At 38.9% G+C, this 22,410-nt stretch overlaps 1 protein-coding gene across 45 annotated transcripts in view; it reads left to right on the top strand.

The window, feature by feature from the left end:
- Arpp21 (cAMP regulated phosphoprotein 21) overlaps positions 1–22,410 on the top strand; it is a 148,183-nt gene that overhangs the window by 78,856 nt on the left and 46,917 nt on the right. For 10 of the 45 annotated variants that reach the window (XM_048795149.1, XM_048795147.1, XM_048795150.1 and 7 more), the window contains 6 exons: positions 1,304–1,363; positions 5,127–5,359; positions 13,499–13,732; positions 19,878–20,059; positions 20,925–21,029; positions 22,024–22,287. In XM_048795149.1, coding sequence (XP_048651106.1) covers positions 1,304–1,363; positions 5,127–5,359; positions 13,499–13,732; positions 19,878–20,059; positions 20,925–21,029; positions 22,024–22,287 — 1,078 coding nt within the window. Of the gene's footprint in view, positions 1–1,303; positions 1,364–5,126; positions 5,360–13,498; positions 13,733–19,877; positions 20,060–20,924; positions 21,030–22,023; positions 22,288–22,410 lie in introns of those variants that run through there. The other 35 variants (XM_048795157.1, XM_048795166.1, XM_048795155.1 and 32 more) reach the window with 13 other exon arrangements.

Here is a 22,410-nt window from a genome sequence, read left to right as displayed (position 1 = left end):
TTCAATCCCTGGTATAAAGACAAAGGAAGCAAGCAAGCAAGCATACCTGTCTAGATGTAGCAGTTCACCTGTCTTGGGAGTTAGTGGAGGGAGGTAGTTGTGAAATTTATAGTCTTTGGAATAAGACTAGACATTTTTCACACTTAACATATATCTTTCTAAAAGTACCTTTTTAAAATGGACCTAAATCGACATAAATATTAAAGTGTCCCCTTGATTTAATTGCAGATATTCAGGAGAAATTAAGGAATCCATATTAACAGGACTAATCACATTTAAGATGTATTAAAATCTACAACTTGATTTAGAAATATAGTATTCATAAATAAGTTGTTGGTGAATTTTATTTCAGGTGTTGGCTTAATGACTATTCCACTAAAATTGGTTAAAATGGAGACTAATTCAATGCCAGTACCAAGATAAATTAAAACTCGGCATTAGAGATAACTGATTGAAAAAAAAAACACACACTATATTAGCACTTGGAAATCTACACGTAACTGAAATCTTCACGTAATTTTCTTTTATCTTAAAAAGTATTATAAAATAAGTCTATATGATCTCTGTGTTTAAAAAAATTATGATTCATACAGAATTTGGCAAATTTTCCTATTTTTAGGGAAACTGAATCCAGGAGCATTAACATTTTGGTGATGATTCTGAAGCATTCCAAATTCTATATCCATACAAAAAAATTAAGTATTAAGTAAGCATTTGCAATTTATTTGGGTGGGAAACCTTATTCCCTAGTCTTCTAACCAGTAATTTCCCCTACCTTACACCCTAATTTTATTCATCAATTGGCTTCTATTCAACATTACAAGAATAACTCACATATACGCTTTGCATATGTGAAGTCCTGATGGTCCTAGAATTAAGTGGCTTTCCTATAAAAATAAATCTATTTCTAAAATTATTGCCTCCAGAATTTCAATATTTCATCATGCTCCCCAAATAAAAATGATATTACTTAAGAAAAAAACCACTACTTATATGTTTTGTTAAATCTCTTATTATATTTATAGTGATTTCTTTCATTATCCTCACTCCTTCTGTTTCCTATATTTCCTCTCTCTTTCCCTTCTTTCTTTTCTGGCATCTGTGCCTTCTTCCTAGGGTAGGGGTCTTAATTCTGTCACACTGTCATTAATTTATTATGACAAAACTTAATGTTGCACAAATGAAACATAGTGTGTGGGAATTTACAGTAAAGGTGTGCTATAGCAGAGTACACATCCATTTAACATAAGGCATTTAGTATCCTTAGGTTTTATATCATAAAAACCATGTTTTTCATTTCCAGTAGGCTCTTGGAAGACAGTAACATATGCAATGAGACCTATAAGAAAAGACAGCTCTTTCGGTTGGTATGGTTTACTTTTTTAAACTGTGTTTTCAGATTATGTGGCAGAATCGATGTTAAATATAAGTGTATTAGTGTAAAATATTTCTGTTCATGAAATAAAACATGTTCCGTGCTCTCACTGCAGAGTTTGTTACGCAGCTAGTGTGGTATCGTATGGATCATGTGAGAGGCGGGACTGGAAAGCTACCTCTTTCTATGTGGTTCTCCAAGGTTCTTCTGCTGACTTTGTGTGTTTCGGGACTCACTTTGGCAACACACTTATTTAGCATTCCCAAACTCTTTCAGCAAATTATACCAAGTTAAAATTTCTCTGACAGTTTGAAATTGAGTACATATTTCCAGCTCTGGAAAATACATCAATGATAACTATTTGGTTAAGTAATTTTTAGGTCTCTACTTTCCCTCATAATATTCAAATGTATTTTTAAGCACGAATTTTATTTCTAAAGGAGGCTATGATGTTCCTTCCAATTATAGTGAGCTACTTAAATTGAGATCTGTGTAGGATAATGGGAAAAGATTAAAAAAAAATTATTTTAAAGTTCTGTGTTCAGATGATAGCTCCATAGATGCAGAGGGACCACACCTATTTTTATTTTTAACCAACCTATCAGATATATTAACACATTTGTAAATAGTAGGATACCTCTCTGCTACAGGAAAGGCAAAACCAAAAAAGTTTCCTATTAAGAAGAAAGAAAATACTAAGAAATATAGATAAATCGGGTGTTCAGAAATTATCTTTAGGCCATTAAATCTGAATTTAGTGAAATCAGAACAATTGGTTCCTCTACACTAGGGCAGAAAAAAAATCCTGCATCTCTTTCTTGAAAACCCAGAGAAAAAATAAAATTTACCATTACTCTTATAATCACGCTATGATTTAATTTGTATAGGCTAATATAGATTAAAAACATGCATTTCACCCCCAAGAGGACGTTAGGTTTACACAGGGCCCAAACTTCCCTCTTTGAGGAGTTGCCCTATATTTAGGTCAGACATCCTAAACATAGATTCCATCACCTACCAAAATGACCAAGGACAGAAACTCAGAAAGACAACTTAGCACAAGCCACCTACACAGTTGTGAAGGCAATCCAGAGTGCACATCATCCATAACTTGGGCAAAAAAATTACAATGTTCATAAATGTAAGAAAATGGACACATCAGTTGTTAATCAGCACAGACTGAATTTAGAGTATGTGCTTTGTGTCTCTCCTAGGTTTAAATTCTAGTTGCCTATGAAAGGGCCACCTCCAATGACTGGATATTCTATTCCTACTGTTTTCCTGGATTCTAGTTAGAGGGGTCCAGCATTGAATTTAAGAGGGAAAGTGAAACACCTGTCAGACATGTTTTTCTATAAAGTCTATGATTTCACACTCTGACAGATATGAAATTCAATTCTGGGCATCACCCTGCCATTGTTAGGCTAAATAATCAATGAATAGAGTAGTACAAAATATGTTTCAGTGTGTGAACACCTACAACCATAAAATAGATTCACATGCTATTTTGAATCTCATTAATGCTAACTCCCGGAAGCAGCAACTTATTTTAAAAATGCACAGATCTTGGCTTGGGATGATGAGTTGAGTCAGTAATCAAAGTAATAAAGCTAAGAAAATCTCAGGTTGTCTTACTGACCAAATGATGAGGCCAGTCTAGAAGACCTCTCTTCTCTCTAGAAATAGCTCTACGAGGTGAAAGGGTGTAGAGTACAACACAGGACTAATTTGCATCCAGGGAGAGTGGTGCTTATCTCCTTTGCAAAGAAATTCTAGGCTATGCTGACATATAGAAGTCTGGATTCCTCACATGGATATGCACAGGTCGTGGGGAGAGGCATACTGCAGCAGAACTAGTGATGGGAAAAAGGGTTCACTACTCACTTCTTCTGATGTATCCTACATACTGAGGTTAGGGACCATCCCACATGCAAGCCAGTGTTTTTCTATAGTAAATATTCCAAATTAACTACAAATGAGATTATTCTCATATACCTGGTGAATTCATAATTGCTAAGTAATGATTTAGCCAGACCTTGTCAAAGAAGGGGCAACATAATCAGAATTACACAGGAGAAGAATGAAGTTGAATTTGGATATGGAAAGAAAAACTATCAGGAATGAAGCATCAAATTCTTGAAAGGGCAGTTTTTCTGTATCCTATCTCCCATAGCTTTCTTATATTTTGAAGGAATGTAAGAACTAAAATTACCTGGCCATTGCTGAGGGTACTTCCTCCTGCAGCCTGGTCTTTTTCAGATGGTTCTTATTTCTAAACCAAGGACCTGAGGTTCTGAGAACAGAGAGTGTAAGGAAACATTGATGGGGAGGTGGGGCAGGTGGCAGGGCATGGAGTGTTTTCATCCAGTGTTCTCTTTGAAAATGTTTTTTTTTGTTTTGTGAGTTTTCTGTTTCACTTTCTCCCCTTGCTTGATGAAGTTCCTGTCACAGATTAGCTATTTCATTTTTATTATCTCTTGGATCCATTTGAAGCAAAACCTAAATTTCTGTGCACCTTCTGCAGAGTGTAGTTGGTGAGTGTTTAAATGAGCTATGCAGACCTCTAGCATATCTCAATAGCAATAAAATTATTGTCTTTAAAAGAATATTTTAAACAAAGCTCCTGGATCACAGTTATGAGACTGGATTCAGGACTTGAACATGTCACATTTTATACTGATATAAAATTAAGGGCCATATTTATTGCCCATGATATATGTCCCCTTTCACTTCTTTATAATCTACAAGAATCTTAGGATATTTTATCGATGGGTTATTTCCATCTTCAGAAATATTAACGAAGTTACTTTTCGAGCACATTGGAAACCAATGAAAATGCAATTGTTTTTTTTATCAAGTTTCTTAATAGAACACATGCAGCTTTGCATACTCTTTAAATTACTCTGGAGGCTTCAAAATTCACTTCTAGCTATTGGATTACCTCTAGTGCATTCACTGTATTTGAATTTTGAACAAGTATGATCTTTCACTTCAAGATATTTCTGGTATTTCCACTGACCCCTCTGGAAAGCTTCTTGTCAGTGTATGGCGTATAGTGTTGACACTGTTGTTTTCACAGGCTTTTCTGTGTGAAAAGGATTAAAAGGCTATTTCCTCTACCATGAAGGTTAAACTCATCAGGAGTAATTCTTACCAGGGGTTAGCAATTTCTGTGACTTCTGTGCTGTCTGTCATATCCTTTGTGAGTTCAGATACGTATCATAAAGTTGCAAAACAGACTAATAAGTAGCTTCTCTGGACCTGTATGGATTTTCCAAGCCAATTATTCACGGCTGAAGAAACAGAAAAAAAAAAAAAAAAAAGAATACCCTTCTTTCGTGGGAATTCCTTTTAGAATCATTTAAAATTATAGTTACCTCTGAACATGAATTCATTGTTGGATTGGCTCACGAGAACTTATCCCCCTATCCTCTCTGCAAGAGAAGGTAACAATTATATTCTATGCCATGTTTTTCTAGTTACTTCTTCTTCCCTGGCAGAAGGATCATGTGACATTCCTAGGTTTGGTTTTTCTGTTTGTGACATGTGTGTCATATGTGATGTGTTATCTGTCTATACATCATCAAGGTGCTCGTAGCAGTGTTTGGGGGAGCCAGTGGCTTAATTAAAGGGTTAACAAGAAGGGTCTTGCATAGATGACTCTTCCAAGAAAGGCCCCATCTATGCCCACCCACCCCGTTTGTGCACCGTAACTCTGTTCCTGTGCGTCTTTCTGATGGCCATGCTCCAGGGGCAACAGAGATAGCTCAGGGAGAACATCTGGGAGTCGGCAGAGCAGCTCGGAGAATGAACTCAAGTGGTCGGACCACCAGAGGGCCTGGAGCAGCACAGACTCCGACAGCTCCAACCGCAATCTGAAGCCCACTATGACCAAGACGGCGAGTTTTGGGGGCATCACGGTGCTGACCAGGGGTGACAGTACGTCTAGTACCAGGAGTTCTGGGAAGCTGTCCAAAACAGGTAGTTAGTACTGAATGGGTTTATGTCCTCTGGTGTTTCGGGGTTCTACCTAACCCTTCCTGTCACCGTTCTCTCTTTGAATTAACTAATAACAATGTCATTGATTACATCACATTCTAGGCAATTAGAAGGTACGGTTTTAATAGGCCACCCTCTCTTGCTGTGCACCTAAGTCAAGTTCTTGAACTCATTAATCTTCAGTTTCCTTATCTATAAAATGTAGGTTATCGTAGAATATTACTTGAACCCACATCAGTAGACTTGAAATTTACTTCATTTACATTCAGTTACTTAAACTTAAGTTTTCCCGGTAAACTTAATTGAAGTTGAAATTAAATCACTTTCATAAAAATGATTACCATGGCACTTACACATAGCAACTATTAAAGTTAGCTATTGTTTTTCAATTGAATACTAAGACTTATTCCTTGCAGCTATCCATATTAAAATATTTATAGATTTGGTTCTTGTATTAACATACTGTCAATATGATACTCAGTAAGTCACTTGCCTATGTCTGCCTGTTTCCTCATTTGAGATATGGAAATAATAGTATCCATGTTGTAAGGTTATCAAGACTAAAAGCATAAAGATTTTCAAAGCCACTTGAATAATACCTGGAACATTATAAGTACCCAGGAAACACTCATTCATTTTTATTATTGCCATTTAATATTTTCATGCCTGTTTTACATTTAAGTGAGTCTTAGAGAGGTTTAGATTTTCTGAGTATGTGCCTTTTTTTATTTCTGTGATTTTTTTCTCCCAAAATAAATAATTTTATATAGTTAGATGGATATAGATATATACATGTAGATATAGTGATATAGATAGATAAAGTGATATATATGTATATACATGCAAAAATATGTATTATATATCATATATACATTGTTTTTTTAGTTTTTATTCATTTATTTATTTTGTGTGTGTGTGTGGGGGGGTGTACTTGGGATTGAATCTAGGACCTCACAAATGTTAAGTCAGTGCCCTACACTGAGCTACATTCTCAGCTCTTTCTTTTCTTTTCTCTTTTTTTTTTTTTTTGAGAGGGTCTCACTAAGGTGCCCAGGCTGGCCTCACACTTGTGGTCCTTCTGCCTCCATCTTCTGAGTGGTTGGACTTAGAGGCATACACCACCGCCCTGGGCAATAGTGATACTTTGAGTTAGGTATATCATTCAAGTTAGCATGGACAGTCTTTAGGAGGTGAGTGATGATGGGAGATCCAGGAGAACCAGGATCAAGAACTATTTGACCAGTTTTAAATTGATGGAAGCATGACACTTGGTTTTGCCTTCGAAAAGCAGACTCCCTATTACTAGGGGCGGGAGTTGAGAACTGAGAAAAAGCAGACTCCCCAACTATTACTAGGGGCACGAGCTGAGAACTGTGATTCAATGATCTGCCCTAGGTGTTAGGATATGCTGGGGGAACATTCCTGGGCTTCGGGTTGCAGGTGAGTGGAAACTTGGGCAGGGATGGTAATGATGAATGGATACCCCAGTTGGAGTGTATAGTCATGGGCTGCCCTGCATTGGGAATCCTTTCCCCACCATACTTTGCACTTGGGCTAGGGCAGGTGAGGAAGGAATTCTGCAAAATCCCTTCATTACACTGATGGTTTAACATGATTACTTTGTTGACATATTCCTCCCACAAAATTATCCTATGTTTTCCCACATAAGAAGAAAATGAATAGCATTCATACAATTAACAGTCACTACAATATACTTATGTGGTGCTTCTTAGATCCAGGGGACTCATGCTGTCTTCCTGTGAATTCTGTTCACCAGTTGTGGAGTTCTTGATTTCCTACTCTAATTAATTGCTCTCGTATCCCACTACTGCAGCAGCTGAAGTCAAGAAAATCCACTGTGGTGCTCTTGAGCTCTCATAAACTAAGAAAGGTTAAATACTTTTAAACCTTAAAATGCAGAAACCAAGTATCTTAAATAGTGCACTTAAAAATTCCAGCTCACCAAAAGAGCTCTTAAGATTTTAAAATTAATCATCATTTTCCACGCACCAACCCCCAATCACGTCCCTAGCAAAGCTCTTTGGAAACATTTAATACACTTGAAGAATGCTAAAATGCCATGTTCTTTGAAGAATGATTAGAGATTGTAAGTGCTCAATATATATATATTTCCTCTTTTAATTTAAGTGTCTCCATTTGAAAGCTTGTCAAGGTGTAGGCATGGAAAGGGGGGAAAAAAAATTTTTTTTTAAAGAAGCTCAAGATAGGATGTCAAAACAAACTTACAATTTCCCAAGATGGTTTTATGAAGTAAAGCTGTCAGTTTTGCTGTCATGGAGCTTCAGATCAGCACAAGTTTCTTTTCTTTTTCTTTTTTTTATGTCTTGTACTTCATTGTTCAGGTAGAATTGCAAACTTTTTAAAAAACTTTCAGAGACTGAGTCTGGAGTTTGACATTTAAGTTACTCTTCTCCTCTTTTAATTACATGGGTTTCAGCTTTAAGTAGGTAATAATGAGACTTTTTTTCCATGCCAGAAGCATGCTTTCCTACATTTTAGTTGAAAGCATCTTACTGAGGACTGAAAGTACAAGCACATCCACATGTCTGGCATGCATCTGTGGAGGTCATGTTGCCATTACATTGTCCTTATGAAGAGCACTTGAATGATGTTTGTACTGCAACCTCACTTTTTCTTGGTAATGGCAATATAGTTGAGAAATAGGAGTGAATTGATTTCTTCTTATATTGGTCAAACACTACTGTTTTATTATCATCCACCATTTCACTCTGGAACAGGGGTTCTCCACTTTAGCTGCACCTGAATCAGCTGAAGGACTTGTTAAATCACAGATTGTAGGTCCTGCCCCAGAGATTCTGAGGCAGCAGCTGAGGAGTGGGGCCCAGAAATGTGCATGTCTAACTTTCCAGATAATAGACAGTGCTCTTTCTTGAGCAACCACACTTTGCAAATAGCTTTTGTAGAGATACAAGATGTCCTTTGGCTTTAATAATCTTTGGTGTCATGGCCAGTGGTTTTCCAGGTGCCAGAGCATCCTCCCTGTTGTCACATTCCTTGACTACATCCTGTTTTTGCATACTGTATGGGTGCCTAATCCTTTCCCTACTTTCTCTTCTTGTTAATCTTTCTTGCTATTGCTAATGCATCCTAGTATTATGCTAATATGTACTATGCTGGTAAACTTTCTTTCTGCTGTAATTTTGGAAACCGTGGGTTCTTCTACTGACTGTGTCCACACCCTCCCTGCCCTGATCTGGAAATATTTTCTTGAATTAATTAATTCAGAAAAAAAAAGAACCTTTGTGGTTTGGGATTCTTGTTAAAGAAAAGTAGTTCTGCATGGGTTAAATAAGCAACGGAAACTTTGTTGAGAGCTCTTACAATAAGGGTTAAGGCAGTCCCAATAGGGGAGACCGAAATAGCTCCACTGAAATCAAAGTGGGAGAGATTTTAAACATTGGGATGAGCATGGGAAAGTTAGAGAGGACAGATTTATGTATTAAAGGCACAAGAAATACTTTAACAAAGGTGAGGTGAGGGGCTTCTGGTTGGAAGGAACCTGCCTCGGTTTAGGTCAAGTAAGGGAAACTTCAAGCCACCTTCTTTTTCACTGTTCCCCTTGTATTTAGTATAGGGCTTGCATTTCACAGAAAAGTATTCTGAGGCCTAAGGAGGAATCATTTCCTGAAGAAGACTAAGCTAGAAAGAAGCAGGCAAGAAACTAAAACCTGGGACCGGCCCTCTACACTGCTCCCTGCCTCATCTCCCAACCCCCCACCCTGCCCCTGGAATCAGCTCATGCTGCTTCCTTCCAGCCCAGTTCTATTGGTTTGGATTTTTTTCTTTGCTTTGTGATCTCTTTTCTCCTCTTTTCCCATTTCTCCTTTTTCTTCTGTTTCTCTTGAGAGTTCATCTGAGTCACCTAGCCACTCTGATGTATTCTTCCTTTCCCTATCATAAACTGCCCTAACATCAAATTCATTCATTCATTCATTCATTCATTCATTCAATCAGTTATACATGACAGCAAAGTGTGCCTTGATTCATTGTAGAAATGGAGCACAATTTTTTATTTCTCTGGTTGTACCCAAAGTAGGGTCACACCATTCGTGCAATTATACACGTACCTAGGGTAATGATGTCCATCTCATTCTACTATCTTTCTTACCCCCATGCTCCCTCCCCTTCTCCCCTGTGCCCCAACCAAAGTTCCTCCACTCATCCCACGCCCAAATCCAAAGAGTGAGTTCACCCGCAATGTATGAGTGTGTGCTCCTACTCACCCTCCTCACCCCTGCTTCCATATTCTAGATTATCATCCACTTATCAGAGACAACATTTACCTTTGGTTTTTTTTTTGGGGGGGATTAGCCTACTTCACTTAGCATGATATTCTCTAAATCAATCCATTTACCTGCAAATGCCATGATTTTATTCTCTTTCATTGCTGAGTAATATACAGTAGTGTATATATACCACAGTTTCTTTATCCATTCATCTATTGAAGGGCATCCAGGTTGGTTCCACAGTTTGGCTATTGTGAATTGAGCTACTATGAACATTGACATGGCTGCATCACTGCAGTATGCTGTTTATAAGTCCTGGAATAGCTGGGTCAAATGGTGGTTCCATTCCAAATTTTCTAAGGAATCTCCATACTGCTTTCCAGATTGGCTGCACCAATTTGCAGTCCCACCAGCAATGTATGAGCATGCCTTTCCCCCCACATCCTTGCCAACACTTATTGTTGTTTGTATTATTGATAACTGCCATTCTGACTAGAGTGAGATGAAATCTTAAGAGTAGTTTTGATTTGCATTTCTTTAATTACTTGAGATGTTGAACTTTTTTTCATACATTCCTTGATCGATTGTATATTGTCTTCTGAGAAGTGTCTGTTCAAGCTCCTTAGCCCATTTATTGATTGGGTTGTTTGTTTTTTTGGTGTTAAGTTTTTTTTAGTTCTTTATATATCCTGGAAAATTGGTGCTCTATCTGATGCTTAACATCAAATTTCTGTGTCTGGAAGTACTTGGCACCGGCTTGGTCAGGACCCTGGCTCTCACATAAGTGACATGATGGTGAACGAATAACCCAGAGACTTAGAACTTGGTTCATGTAGTCAAGTTGCCGAGGTTTGAACTGAGACTCCACCACACACTATGTGAGCCTTGGAAAATGCATTTAGCCTGCCTGGGGATCAGCTCTCATTTTCAAAATGAGGTTGCTATCAAAATTAAACTAGACAGTCATAAGGAGTGATTAGCACCTTGCTTGTTGCATGTACCATTTAAATTCTGACATACCATTTATATACTGACCAAAGCCATCATTAAGCCTCTGAACAAGGGAAAACTGGAACACTTTCAACTTGCAGCAACCAAAATCCTAAAATTTTTAAATATCAATTTCAATTGATTTTAACCATTTGAATATATCTAATCTTTGCATTTTATTATTATTGTTAATACATCCAGCATTAAAGCTGGGCTGCCTGTGAGTAGACTACAGCTCTACAGATTCTAGCTGATAAGATCCTTACAAGGCAGACACAGATGGTTATGCACCAAACTGAAAGGCCAGTTAAAAAGCCTTAGCTTCATGTTTATTGCTGAGCTTCCCTCTGAGGATCTTTGGTCTTTATGTCTTGATTTCAAGTGTTGAGAACTTAATTCAACTTTAATCTTCTTATTTCTTTCCACCTCCAACATCAAATCATTTGAATTGTTTCCTGCTCTTTTCTATTGATGCTGTTACTTTTCCCCCAAGTGACAGAGGAAAATATTGTCATTAATGGTTGATGGTCATTTTTCTGAAGCCAAAATGAACTCACGCTTCGGATTTGGCTTTGGTTGTTCATTTTCTGTATGCATCCTCCCCCAACACATACCCAAGCCAGCCCTAGCCCACACCTCAACTCAGATTCGGAAGGTGCATCCTTGGCCCCAGCTCCTCTCGCTGTCTAACTCCTCAGCCTGGAGATAAGTGAAAACAATGTTACATGACTTTAAGCATCTGGATGCAAGGTGTTGTTGTATTATTTCATAGTGCATCTATAAGCAAACACGACAATCTGCATTGAGACTGTGACTCCCAAATCATAATTTCAGTGCTGTGATCTCAAAACTATGCTTAGCATTTTCAATATTATTTTATATCCTTTATTTTTCTCCCCATATATTATTCAGAACCTCATGAGCATTCTAAACTACTCAGAGGTAGCATCCTGAATTAACCTAAAGCTTTATCACTATTAATAACCAAGTCATGGGAAAAGCAGAGAAGATGCCCAGCTGAGGACACTTGTGATTTCCCATGTTATACACCTTGCACACATTGGGGAGGCAGTGAAGAGTCATCATAAAAGGTGAGGCTGTTTTCCTAGATCAAATCCCAGCTCTGTCATTATCTAACTCTATGAGCTACTTAGGTTATCAACTTCTCTGTGTTCACTTTCCCTATCTATACAGGTAGTAGTTAGTAGTAATTATTATTAAAATGTTTATCCAGGTGCTTACACATACTAAGTGCTTGATAAATACTACTGTTTTCCTTCTTGAAAGTTGTCTGACTTTCCAATTGCCCCTCTTCTCTGCAATTTCATGTCATAGTCCTATCCACTTTTCACTTATTTTAGAAAGTCTCCAGTTAAGCTAAGAGGGTATTTTCAGAATCTTGAAAAGAATGATAACTATTGCTTGTATTTTTTGATCTTTTATGACACAGAGGAACATATTTTGAATGACACAAATCAATAGTTGTGGGATGACTTAATAAATGTTTTTACTACATTTTGCAAACCATGTTATTATCCAGATCACCTATTAGCTTGAATTTACAATAATGAGAATTTAGTTTGGTGTATCTTCTCTCTAATGCTCTGGTTAATACTTAGTACCCAGAACAGCTATGTTTGATGCTGCTGGAGCTGTTTGGCTCTTGCTGCATTGAAAGGCAGAGAGTGCCCAGTAGACATGGGATACGACAGATGTTTTCTTTTTTTGTCTACAGTGGAGGGAGACACTATATGATTAGGGATCATTTCTACTTGGTGGATTCTACACGTTGACCCAGTTGTCTTCATATTTTGGAAACACATAAACATCCCCTATATTTGTACTCTTCTGAGAATTGAGAATTGAGAATACTCAATTCCAACTGAAGGATGCTTGATCATTATGAAAGCCAAGTTGTCCTTATTCCAGCCATCGACTACGTTAAAAAGAGTTCTTCAAATATGTGGAATACAGTACAAAATTTAAGCACTTAAATATGTCTTGTTAACACTAATAATAATGCCCATCATCTGTTTATACCAAGCCCAATATTTGGTTTCTCCCATTTTTTTTAACTTAAATCCTTAAATTCTATGTTGTTCTATCATTCTACAAAAGAAAATTAATTTTCAGTAGTTTAAAAGTTTCGCCTGGTCAGCTGGTTAGAAAGAGTCAGCATCCTGATTTATCCATGTCTCCCTGACACTTTCAGTCCTGTACATATTCTCCTAAACCATTCCATTCCTTGAAAAAAAGATGCTATTTGCTTTTTAGATTTGTTCATTCTTTCGTGCTATGCTCCCAAGAGGAATGATCTAGTTTTTCTACTCACGTATGAGAGAAAAAGGTTGTTCCTCATGATCCCCCCCTTCAAAACTCAGCTGGGTGTTGGAGAAACAGTACTTTAGAACCATGCACATATTCAGGATGTACTAGGATTCCTTCTTAGGCTGCATTGTCTTCAACCCCTATCCTATTCATGTTATTCTTACCACTGCAACTCATTGAGACATCTCTATGGCATTAGTTATTCAAGGATATGAGAATTCACAAGTACTGAGTTCAGAGCTTCAAGATACCATTTCCCAATTTATTACCCCAGTGGTATGTGGAAAAGCTGAGAGCTGAGAGTGCTCATCTGAATGCCTCTTTCCAAACAAAATAGACCCATGAAAAATATGTAGCAATGATTTCAACGAAATGTGGGCCCAATATTTAGTTAAACATTATTAATCTTGTCCTGTGGCAAGCACCTCAGTTACTTTAACGATGGGTTATAGAAAAGTAAGCCTTTAGACAAAGATCCATGTTCCTTGTCCTCTATGTTGTGTACCAAATGACTTGTTGATTCATATCGCTATGCCAGGTTCTGAGTCTTCCAGCAGTGCAGGCTCTTCAGGATCGCTGTCCCGTACCCATCCACCTCTCCAGAGCACACCCCTGGTCTCGGGCATGGCAGCTGGATCTCCTGGCTGTGTGCCCTATCCAGAGAATGCAGTGGGGGGCCAAGTCCCTCCCAGCAGCACCAGCTACATCCTCCTTCCACTTGAAGCTGCAACAGGCATCCCGCCCGGAAGCATCCTCCTTAATCCACACACAGGTTAGTTATGACCTATTTTAACAGAGATGCAAGATTATCAGTGGTTGGTTGTTGTGTTTGATTTTATGAATTTTCTAGTAAGTTTTCTGAAAATACCTGAGTAGGAGAGATGAATGCATGAATGCAGTGCAGCATCTTTGTTTAGGAGGGATAGGCCTACAGTTCATTGATATTTCCATATCTATAGCAATACAGAAACATTGCAGAAGATCCAATTTTCTCTCTGTCTCTTTTTCCCTGACCATGGTATCTCTCATGTATTCCTGGGAAGAAATATCAGAGACCATAGTGCAATGAGCTGGTGTATACTAATTAAAACCCTGTATTTCTCAGACCCAATTCCTGGTCAGCCTATATTATGTCAAAACAGATTTTTGCATCCAAAGATATTCTGGAAACTTGAGGAATCCAGTGAGAGACAGTGGATTCTTCTATATAGAAGTAGCTCTCTCACCTTAGAACTTCTCCCAACTCTTGTAAGGAATTAAAAAAAAAAACAAAAACAAAATAGCAATAATAAAGAGGGGTAAAAACAGAGCAAAGTTTTATGTATTTTAGGGATAATAGACCCAGACTGGTTTTGGAAAATTGTTTTTGAAAAACTGAGGAACATTTGCTTTGTAGAGGAAACTTCTAAATAAGAGGCAATTTTGTCCATGCCCCTGAGGAAGCAAAGTTGGCAGCATCCAGACATTTTGATTATCATGACATAAGGAGGAAGGGGGATGTTACTGGTGCCAGTAGGTAGAGGCCACAAATGCTGCTTATATTCCCCAGAGGCACAGAGCAGCCCCTCCCAGCAGAGGGTTATCTTGTTGAAAATGTCAGCAGTGCTGTGGTAGAGAATCCTTGCCTTACAAAGCTTGGCAGTGATGAGTCACTTCCTGAGAGGACTTTATTAGTGACTGGGGTGGGGGGGGCGGGGAATGGAACCATCTTGAAATAGATCCAAGGTTGAGTTTAGATCATTCCAGAATGTTTCTTCAATTATCTAAGTTTTAAAATGCGATGTTGGATGAGTATCTCATAAAAATAATCTGACTCCATCTTCTTGCATATATAGTTCTACTAGTAATTGGGAAATTCAGAGAACACAAAAACTATAGTAAAGTAGTGACTTGAATAATTGCTGAATTTTCATAAAACATATGGCACATTCTCAAAGTATGGTGTTTGATTGAGACATTTTGAAAATGCCATAAGCTTGAGGGAAAAGAAGGAAATAATCGTTTTATTGAAAACCATTTGAAAGCTCCAGATTAGATACTTCTAAGGAGGATTTTTGGATTGCTTTTATTTTATTTGGATGATTGTAAGCACTACAAAGGAAATTACAAGAAGACCAGGATTGTATCCATTACTCTGGGCACTGATCAAAGTCTGATCTGACTCTGTTGGCTTAAATTCTTTCACTTTTAATTGAGATAGAGGACTTGCAGGAAAAAAAAAAAACACATATTAAACATTTGTTTTGAGTGGTTTGTTTTAAGGAAAATTACAGAGTGTTTCAAAAAGGCTCAATAGAGTATTTTTAGGGTATAATGTAGGAATATTATTTGTAATGATAGCATGGTTGTGCATGGGTATGTGTATATTATCATCTATAATCTTGTTTATAGAAAAAGGAGTGCTGCTGGTGCCAAGTCCCAATTCTTATTCATTGGATGGAGTCACTTAGAGCTGTTATCAAAATATCTCTTTTGAAAGGATCTCAACTAAGGAAAAGGATATAATAACACTGTTGAACGGTTTCTCCACACACATTTGTCTGATCTGACAAATGCTAGACATTTAAATATCCCTAGACCAGAAGGAAAACGTATTACTGTGTTTTATAATGTAGTTGAGTGGTGAGATGCAAGGTGAGTTATGATGTTTCTTCTTTCTAGAATGCATTTACTTTTATAAATTGAAAATAGGCATGTGCATGTATATATATATATATATATATATATATATATATATATATATATATATATATATTATATATATATACATATATATATTCACATATATATACATGGATGTGCTATATCTATATCCATATGTCAATCATATGGGGGGTGTGCATGTAAGTATGTGTATATCTACCTAATCTCTCATCTGATCTCTACTGTTGAAACTGGCAGTTGGCCTCCTCTGGCCTGGACTCATTTTTCACTGTCATTGATGTGAACTCCCAGAAACCACAGCTCTCACCCTTCCCTGCATAAGTTTCTGCCAAGCACGTGGCAGAAATTCTTTGGTGTTAGGAACCAAGATCATATGACTGCTGTTCTTATGTGGATTGCCCTCAGGTTCATTTCCTTGTTAGCAGCGTGTTTATAAGTTCCTTGTAAGGAAAGGCCATATTTAGTCATTTAATATTGATTGATTGTTTGATTCCCTGAAATAAATAACAAAGTCGGCTACACCTTATACATGCTGATACGGATTGTGGAGCAGTTTTTTTTTTTTTTTATCTAATGTCATGTTTTTGACAGGAATGAGCACTCTGCACTTAGTCCTTTTCTCTCACTGGGCTTTGAACTCAAGGTGTCTGGGCTTCCTCTGTCACTGGATTCTCTTACCTGTACCAGCACACCTACCAGGGTCTCCTGGGTTTGCTACTGCTGCTTCCAACAGGAAAACCTCCTCTAGGTTGAATTGGCCCAGGCCCCACCAGTCTTTTCTTTCTCCTGCAGTCTTTAGCAACTGCCATTCAAACTAATTGCTTGTATTCAGTTGTAAATTGTATCTGGGTTGGTAAAAAAAAATCATAGAATATAGAAAGGCTGTCATTGCCTGACTTGAAAACCAATAGTTACCTGTCCCAGGTTTCCTAAGAAATGGCTTTTGTTCTTTACTCAGGCATTCATCTTCTTTCTCTCAGGTCCTTCATTCTCTTTGCCTTTCTTTGGTGAGCATAAAAAATCCATTTTGTATACATTCTTCCCCTTTCCAGAAGTATCTGCAGGCTGTCTACTCCAGAGTCCTTAGTACTGTTTGTGTGCAATTATTTAGAATCTTCTCTTTCTTCTGCTGCACAGGATATTCATCATATTTCAAGCAGAATATCTAGAATTTATCAAAAAGAACATCCAAATATGCTGGGGTTATGTTTTTAACCCAAATTATAGGTCATTTTTCACACTTCTTAAAAATTGAAATCCACAGAGTAAATATCCTTTCTTTATGCTTTCTGTCTTGTGTGTGTGTGTGTGTGTGTGTGTGTGCATGCACGCGTGTGTACATATATGTGTAAGCACAGAGCGAGACTGAGTTTGAAATAAGTTCAAACAAAATTGTAGCCTTATTGCTGCTATGGAGATATTTTTTTAAAGTGAAGTATCTAAATTTTTTCTTTGGTCTTTCTAAATACAGAACAAACAAAAATGGGAAAACCAAGGACTAGAGCACTAAATAGGCTGATGCATTATTTTTTTTAAAAATGAAGTACATTTTATCTTTTCCCAAATGACTGGCTTTGTCAGGAAATGAATTGCAGGTTTTGCATCTAGAACAAACTTGTTTTTTTTTAAGAAAGGAAATAGATGTAAAACAATAAAAGGTAGCTAAAATTAAATGTCAGTGGTGAGAAAACAAGTGCCTGGAATATTCAGAACATAAAAAATAACTCTAGATTTAGTCATCATTCTGTGAATATATTTCTGGTACACTTATTTTCTCATCACAGAGCATTGCTGTGATCATGAAACTATTATCAGAACTTCCTTAGTCCTGTCACTCATGTTCACAAATATGCAGTATTTAAAACTTCTTGTTATATACACACAAATATACATGCACTCAAATTCTTTGGTAGTGATGGAGGACACTACGCTCCTGTTACAGTCTGATCACCAAGTCTGTTGCTCTTTACCCATGAGCATTTTCTTTGGTGTTACTGCAGCCTCAGTATTTGCCCTCCCAACCTGTTCCATTTTACTTTTTAAATTTAATTTCCTGAGGAATAAAAACACATAGGTAGAGTGTGTGACCTGCACCCACTGGAAGTGTTAGGCCTTGGTAAATCTTTGTATATGTGAACACCTGTGTAAACGTGATCCAGAATGAGTCATGTAACATGTCTAGTCTTCCAGTAGATTCCCTCATGCCCCCTCAGCAGTACCACAGTTCTGATTTCCATTGCCCATTAATTAGTTCTGTCTGATCTTATGTGTAATAAATGGAATTATATAATATATGACTTTTAGGACTGATTTCTTTCATGTAGCCTATTTGAATAAATAGCTCCCATTTTATAGCATTTGTTCTTGTTGTATGAGTACCATGTGTACTTCCTTTTTCTAGAATATTCTGTTTCTTCTTGATGAGTTTTTCAATTGTAGCCCTCTCTCCTCATCCCTTTTTGTTGCTATTCTTCTTGTATAAACATTGATTCCTTGTTGTTCTTCATCTTCATTGTTAAAGAAAAGGCTATTGTCTCTGCCGTCACATGCTGCTAGCCCTGGATAGGAATGTTCATGTAAACCCTGTGCCTTAGAGCAGTGTATAGACTGCAAGGCTTTGCTTATGTGCCTGAGGAGCCCTTGACATCTGTCTGCAGCATCGGCCTGATGCCGAGATGTGGAGGCCGTTCTTGGAAACAGCAGCCCCAGTCTGGGGGCCCTATTCTTTCCAGGCATTAGCTCAGTTTTCTAGAGAACATTTCTGTGAATTCCACTTGGTAGACAAACCTCCTGTCTTCCTTTCCAATCAGGGCTTCGGGGGCTATCGAAAGAGGAAGAAAATGCTCACAAGCAGCTCTACAATTTATCTGTCCATTTCCCATGTTCTACTTCTTCTCATCCTTTTTCTGCCAATAATGGGTAAGATTCTCCTTTGAAGCACATCCTATACCTCTTCTGACTTCTCATTCATTCATTAATAACTTCCAATTTTGATTGTTTCTTCTCCCACCCTAAGATTTCTTCTTGTGCCATATACTCATTATGTATACTTAGATAATTCAATTAAGTTATTTTGGTGTAACAGAAAAAGGGAATGGACTTTGGAGTCTTATTATTGATCAAATAATTTTCTGGTTCTCTCACTTTTTTTTTTTAATTGTGGAATAAGTTCTCACCTCCCTCTGAGCCCTGATTTTTTTTAAAATCTCTAAAATGGAAACGATGATGTTTTTATCAGAAAACAAAAGTAGAACAAAATGAAAATGAGATTGCATATTTATGGGGTTGTTGGAAGAACTAAAATGGTGCATGTAAGGTGCCTGTCACGTTGGAAATCAGCTTTTCTCTCCTTTACCTCCTCTTTCCCTCTCTGCCATTTGCTGCCCTTCTCTCTCCTTTCATCTCTGTATTCCGGAATTCTTTCTGGTGAGCCTTCATTTCTTTTTTTCTGAAAAGCAGAGAGGTTACCTTTCTTCCTCACAGAATCATCATGAGGCTGAAATGATACTATTTTGCAAATGAAAAAAACTACTCCTCAAATATAAAACAATATTATTAGTAGCAACAGTAGCTATAGTGAAACATGCAGTATTTCCTAAGGCAAAATAATTTATGTATATATATAAGCTCCATTGCAAGATGATTCTGTGATGAGTTTATCATGCATCATCTTTAAAATAGGAAACCTATAAATCCCTGGTTATGTCCACTTAGAGAAGTGAGCAAATGGATGCATTATGTTCTGTTGGCTAGGTAGTTGTGGAACTGATGATGAGTCTGAATTGGCAACAAGGCTTAGTGGAAACAAAATAAATGTATGGTCAAATAACTTGTGACTGTGGGTAGCTGAAGTCGTGTAAATGGGAAGCAGCCATGCCCCTCAGTGTGTGTTATCTCAGTGATGGCTGTGAGGTACCCGGCAGCACAACACGTCGGCTTTGTGAAAATTGCTTCTCCGCAGGTTTCTCCACTGGATGCCACTGTCCACAGGAACACTGAGCTTTGGCAAAGCTCTCTGAAGATGGTGGATTTATTTTCTGCTTCTTAAATTGCTATGGGCTTACACTGTCATCTAACCTCAGCTAGTTTGGATCACAAACAGTAAACTTTCACTCTGGTGGAGGTTTTGGTGTTTGGATTCCCACCACCTCCCCCTTCACTTCAGGCTAATTTTGCAGTATCTATCAGAGTGCTTCTTTCAGTTAGGGAAAGATGGAGAAGTTCACCTGGATCAAGCTCTGATCCCATTGCAGGTCAGCCCTTTGTGAATCCCGATGGGACTCCTGCAATATACAACCCTCCTGCCAGCCAGCAGCCCCTGCGGAGCACGATGGTGGGACAATCCCAGCAGCAGCCTCAGCAGCAGCCTTCTCCGCAGCCTCAGCAGCAGGTGCAGCCACCACAGCCACAGATGGCAGGCCCTCTGGTCACTCAGGTGAGGGGCTGGCTGGAAGCCCTGGAGGGGGAGAATTCCCAGATGAAGGCTGCATCGCCTTCAGAGCAGCAGTGACCAGGAAGGAGGTGTATTTTCTAGGGATGCCACTCACAAGTAAAACCTGTCAATCTAGCATTCTTTGTTGCAGGGTTGATAGAATTTCATCTGATGTTGAAGTTTAGATAGAAATGTATACCCACTCCAGTGCATGTATCTGCAGAGGGAGAGCAGGTCATAGGGAAAAGGAAGATGTTTTTTCTTAAGTCTAGATGCTGTTTTTATGTATTGAGGAGTGTCTGTCTTACAGACTGAACTCATAATGCCATCCAGGCTGTGTATCATCTTGCTTATCCATTTCCATCACAGATCCGATGCTCATGTCTGCAAAGAGTCAGTATTGAACTCGTTATCAATGGGAGGAATGGAAATCAATCAATTCCAAGTGAACTGCTGTTCATCCTCATGCCTCTTAGAAAGATGCAGAACTGCCTCCTTTCCTAGGGAGACATGTGGACATAGCCACAGGAACCTGAAGCATTCTAGATAGGCAACTAGAATGAGCCTCTTTTTACTTGTTTTTCTTATCTCTTAGACCTTGGGCAGTACTTTTAGAATTAGAGAATCTAACCACCACCGACACCAAATGGACATCACTAACTTCTCCAAGGAGTGTTCCCTCTGTGCAAACTAGCCTCCCTCAAGGCTGTGTCAGTCTGGTCTGCATGGCCTTGACTTTTCCTTGGGGGCTGGTTCTCCTCCCTGGGCTGCACTGATCCTAGAGGACCTATTAGGTACAGCAGACACTTCCTGTGGGACTCAACACCTGTGCTTTCCTGTTTCCTGATCAGCTTTTTCTTCCCCCTAGTCTGTCCAGGGGCTGCAGGCACCCTCCCAGTCAGTGCAATATCCGGCAGTCTCTTTTCCTCCCCAGCATCTCCTGCCTGTGTCTCCAACGCAGCACTTCCCCATGGTACTGTATTATATGTAATGTGGCTTTTCCCCTGGGAGAGCTCATTCACTTGGTTTGCTGTTTTCCTGTGCAGCTTGGGCTGATCCTGGGTGGGTGTCCTGGGCTGATGGTGAGGTGGGGGTTTGTGTGTGAATGTCTCATCCCTGAACAATGCAACCCATCTCTGTAAGACATCTCTTGTTTCCTTTCTGTTATCTGTCTAATGTTAATTGCTTCTATAATCTGGTACCTTTAAAAAAAGAAAGCTTACTAGCTAAGAAGGAATTGAAGGCTCTCAAGTCAGGAACAGAGAGAAACATGAATTTGGTGTGAAGGTTTGGGGAATATCTCAAAGTCAGAGTCAAGATGGTAGCATAACTATTATCACCCTATGCTCTTGATGCAGGTATTCCCATTGGAAGCCAGTCCCCCAGTTTCTTTTCATTTTACCCTCAATGCAATAGATCCTTTGAGGCAGTAGCTTGGATTATTATCCCTAAATTTCAGGCCCTGACAGTAAACGAATGCTCCCTGAATCAGGCATGTAATCCCACCCACCCTGTTGGTGACTCCCATCCTAACTCCACCTTTGCAGCAGCTGTGGGTGGTGATGAGTAGGTATGTCTGCTTCTCTCCAGAAGGCAGATCCATGACTGCTGCTGGGGAGACCAGCTGACCCTTGAGGACCCGGCACGACAAGCATCATCACCTTGTCTGCAGCACCCATCCCGAGGATTCTGAGCCCTGGATCTAGAAAGAATATTTTGCTTGCATTGAAGAGGGATATTTGGGTCAAATTGTTTACCATCTCCAGTTCTTAAGATGATGAACACCTGATTTCTCATGCAATACTCTTTTTTCATGTTCTGACTGAATTATTCCTTTATTTTTTTTCAGTTCATACTTCCTCCTTTTCCCCCAATTATAAGTGTGTGTCCTGTGTGTGCCTCAATGTTAACGTTCTTGTTACCAAGTTGATCATCCTAATTTCCTCTTCTTTCCCTGTCTTTGGCAGAGAGATGATGTGGCCACACAGTTCAGCCAGATGAACCTGAGCCGTCAGTCCTCAGGAGAGACTCCCGAGCCGCCACCATCCGGTCCTGTCTACCCATCCTCCCTCCTGCCGCAGCCAACCCAGCAGCCCGGCTATGTCATCGCCTCTACGGGCCAGCAGCTTTCTACAGGGGGGTTCTCGGGCTCTGGCCCTCCCATCTCGCAGCAAGTTCTTCAGGCCCCTCCCTCCCCACAGGGATTTGTGCAACAGCCTGCAGCTGCACAGGTGGGTGCACTTTGACCGGTCTTTCCATATAGAATGAGGTCAAGTTGCCTTTCCCTTTCCGGTTCCTGTAGGTCTTCCCCACCCCCAGGACTTGTTTTGTCCTTCTGTTGATTAGTTGTGCAC

This window comes from Marmota marmota, unplaced genomic scaffold (genome assembly GCF_001458135.2).
Source record: "Marmota marmota marmota unplaced genomic scaffold, marMar, whole genome shotgun sequence".
In the NCBI taxonomy this organism is placed as follows: Eukaryota; Metazoa; Chordata; class Mammalia; order Rodentia; family Sciuridae; genus Marmota; species Marmota marmota.
This window is presented reverse-complemented; position numbering and strand designations above follow the sequence as displayed.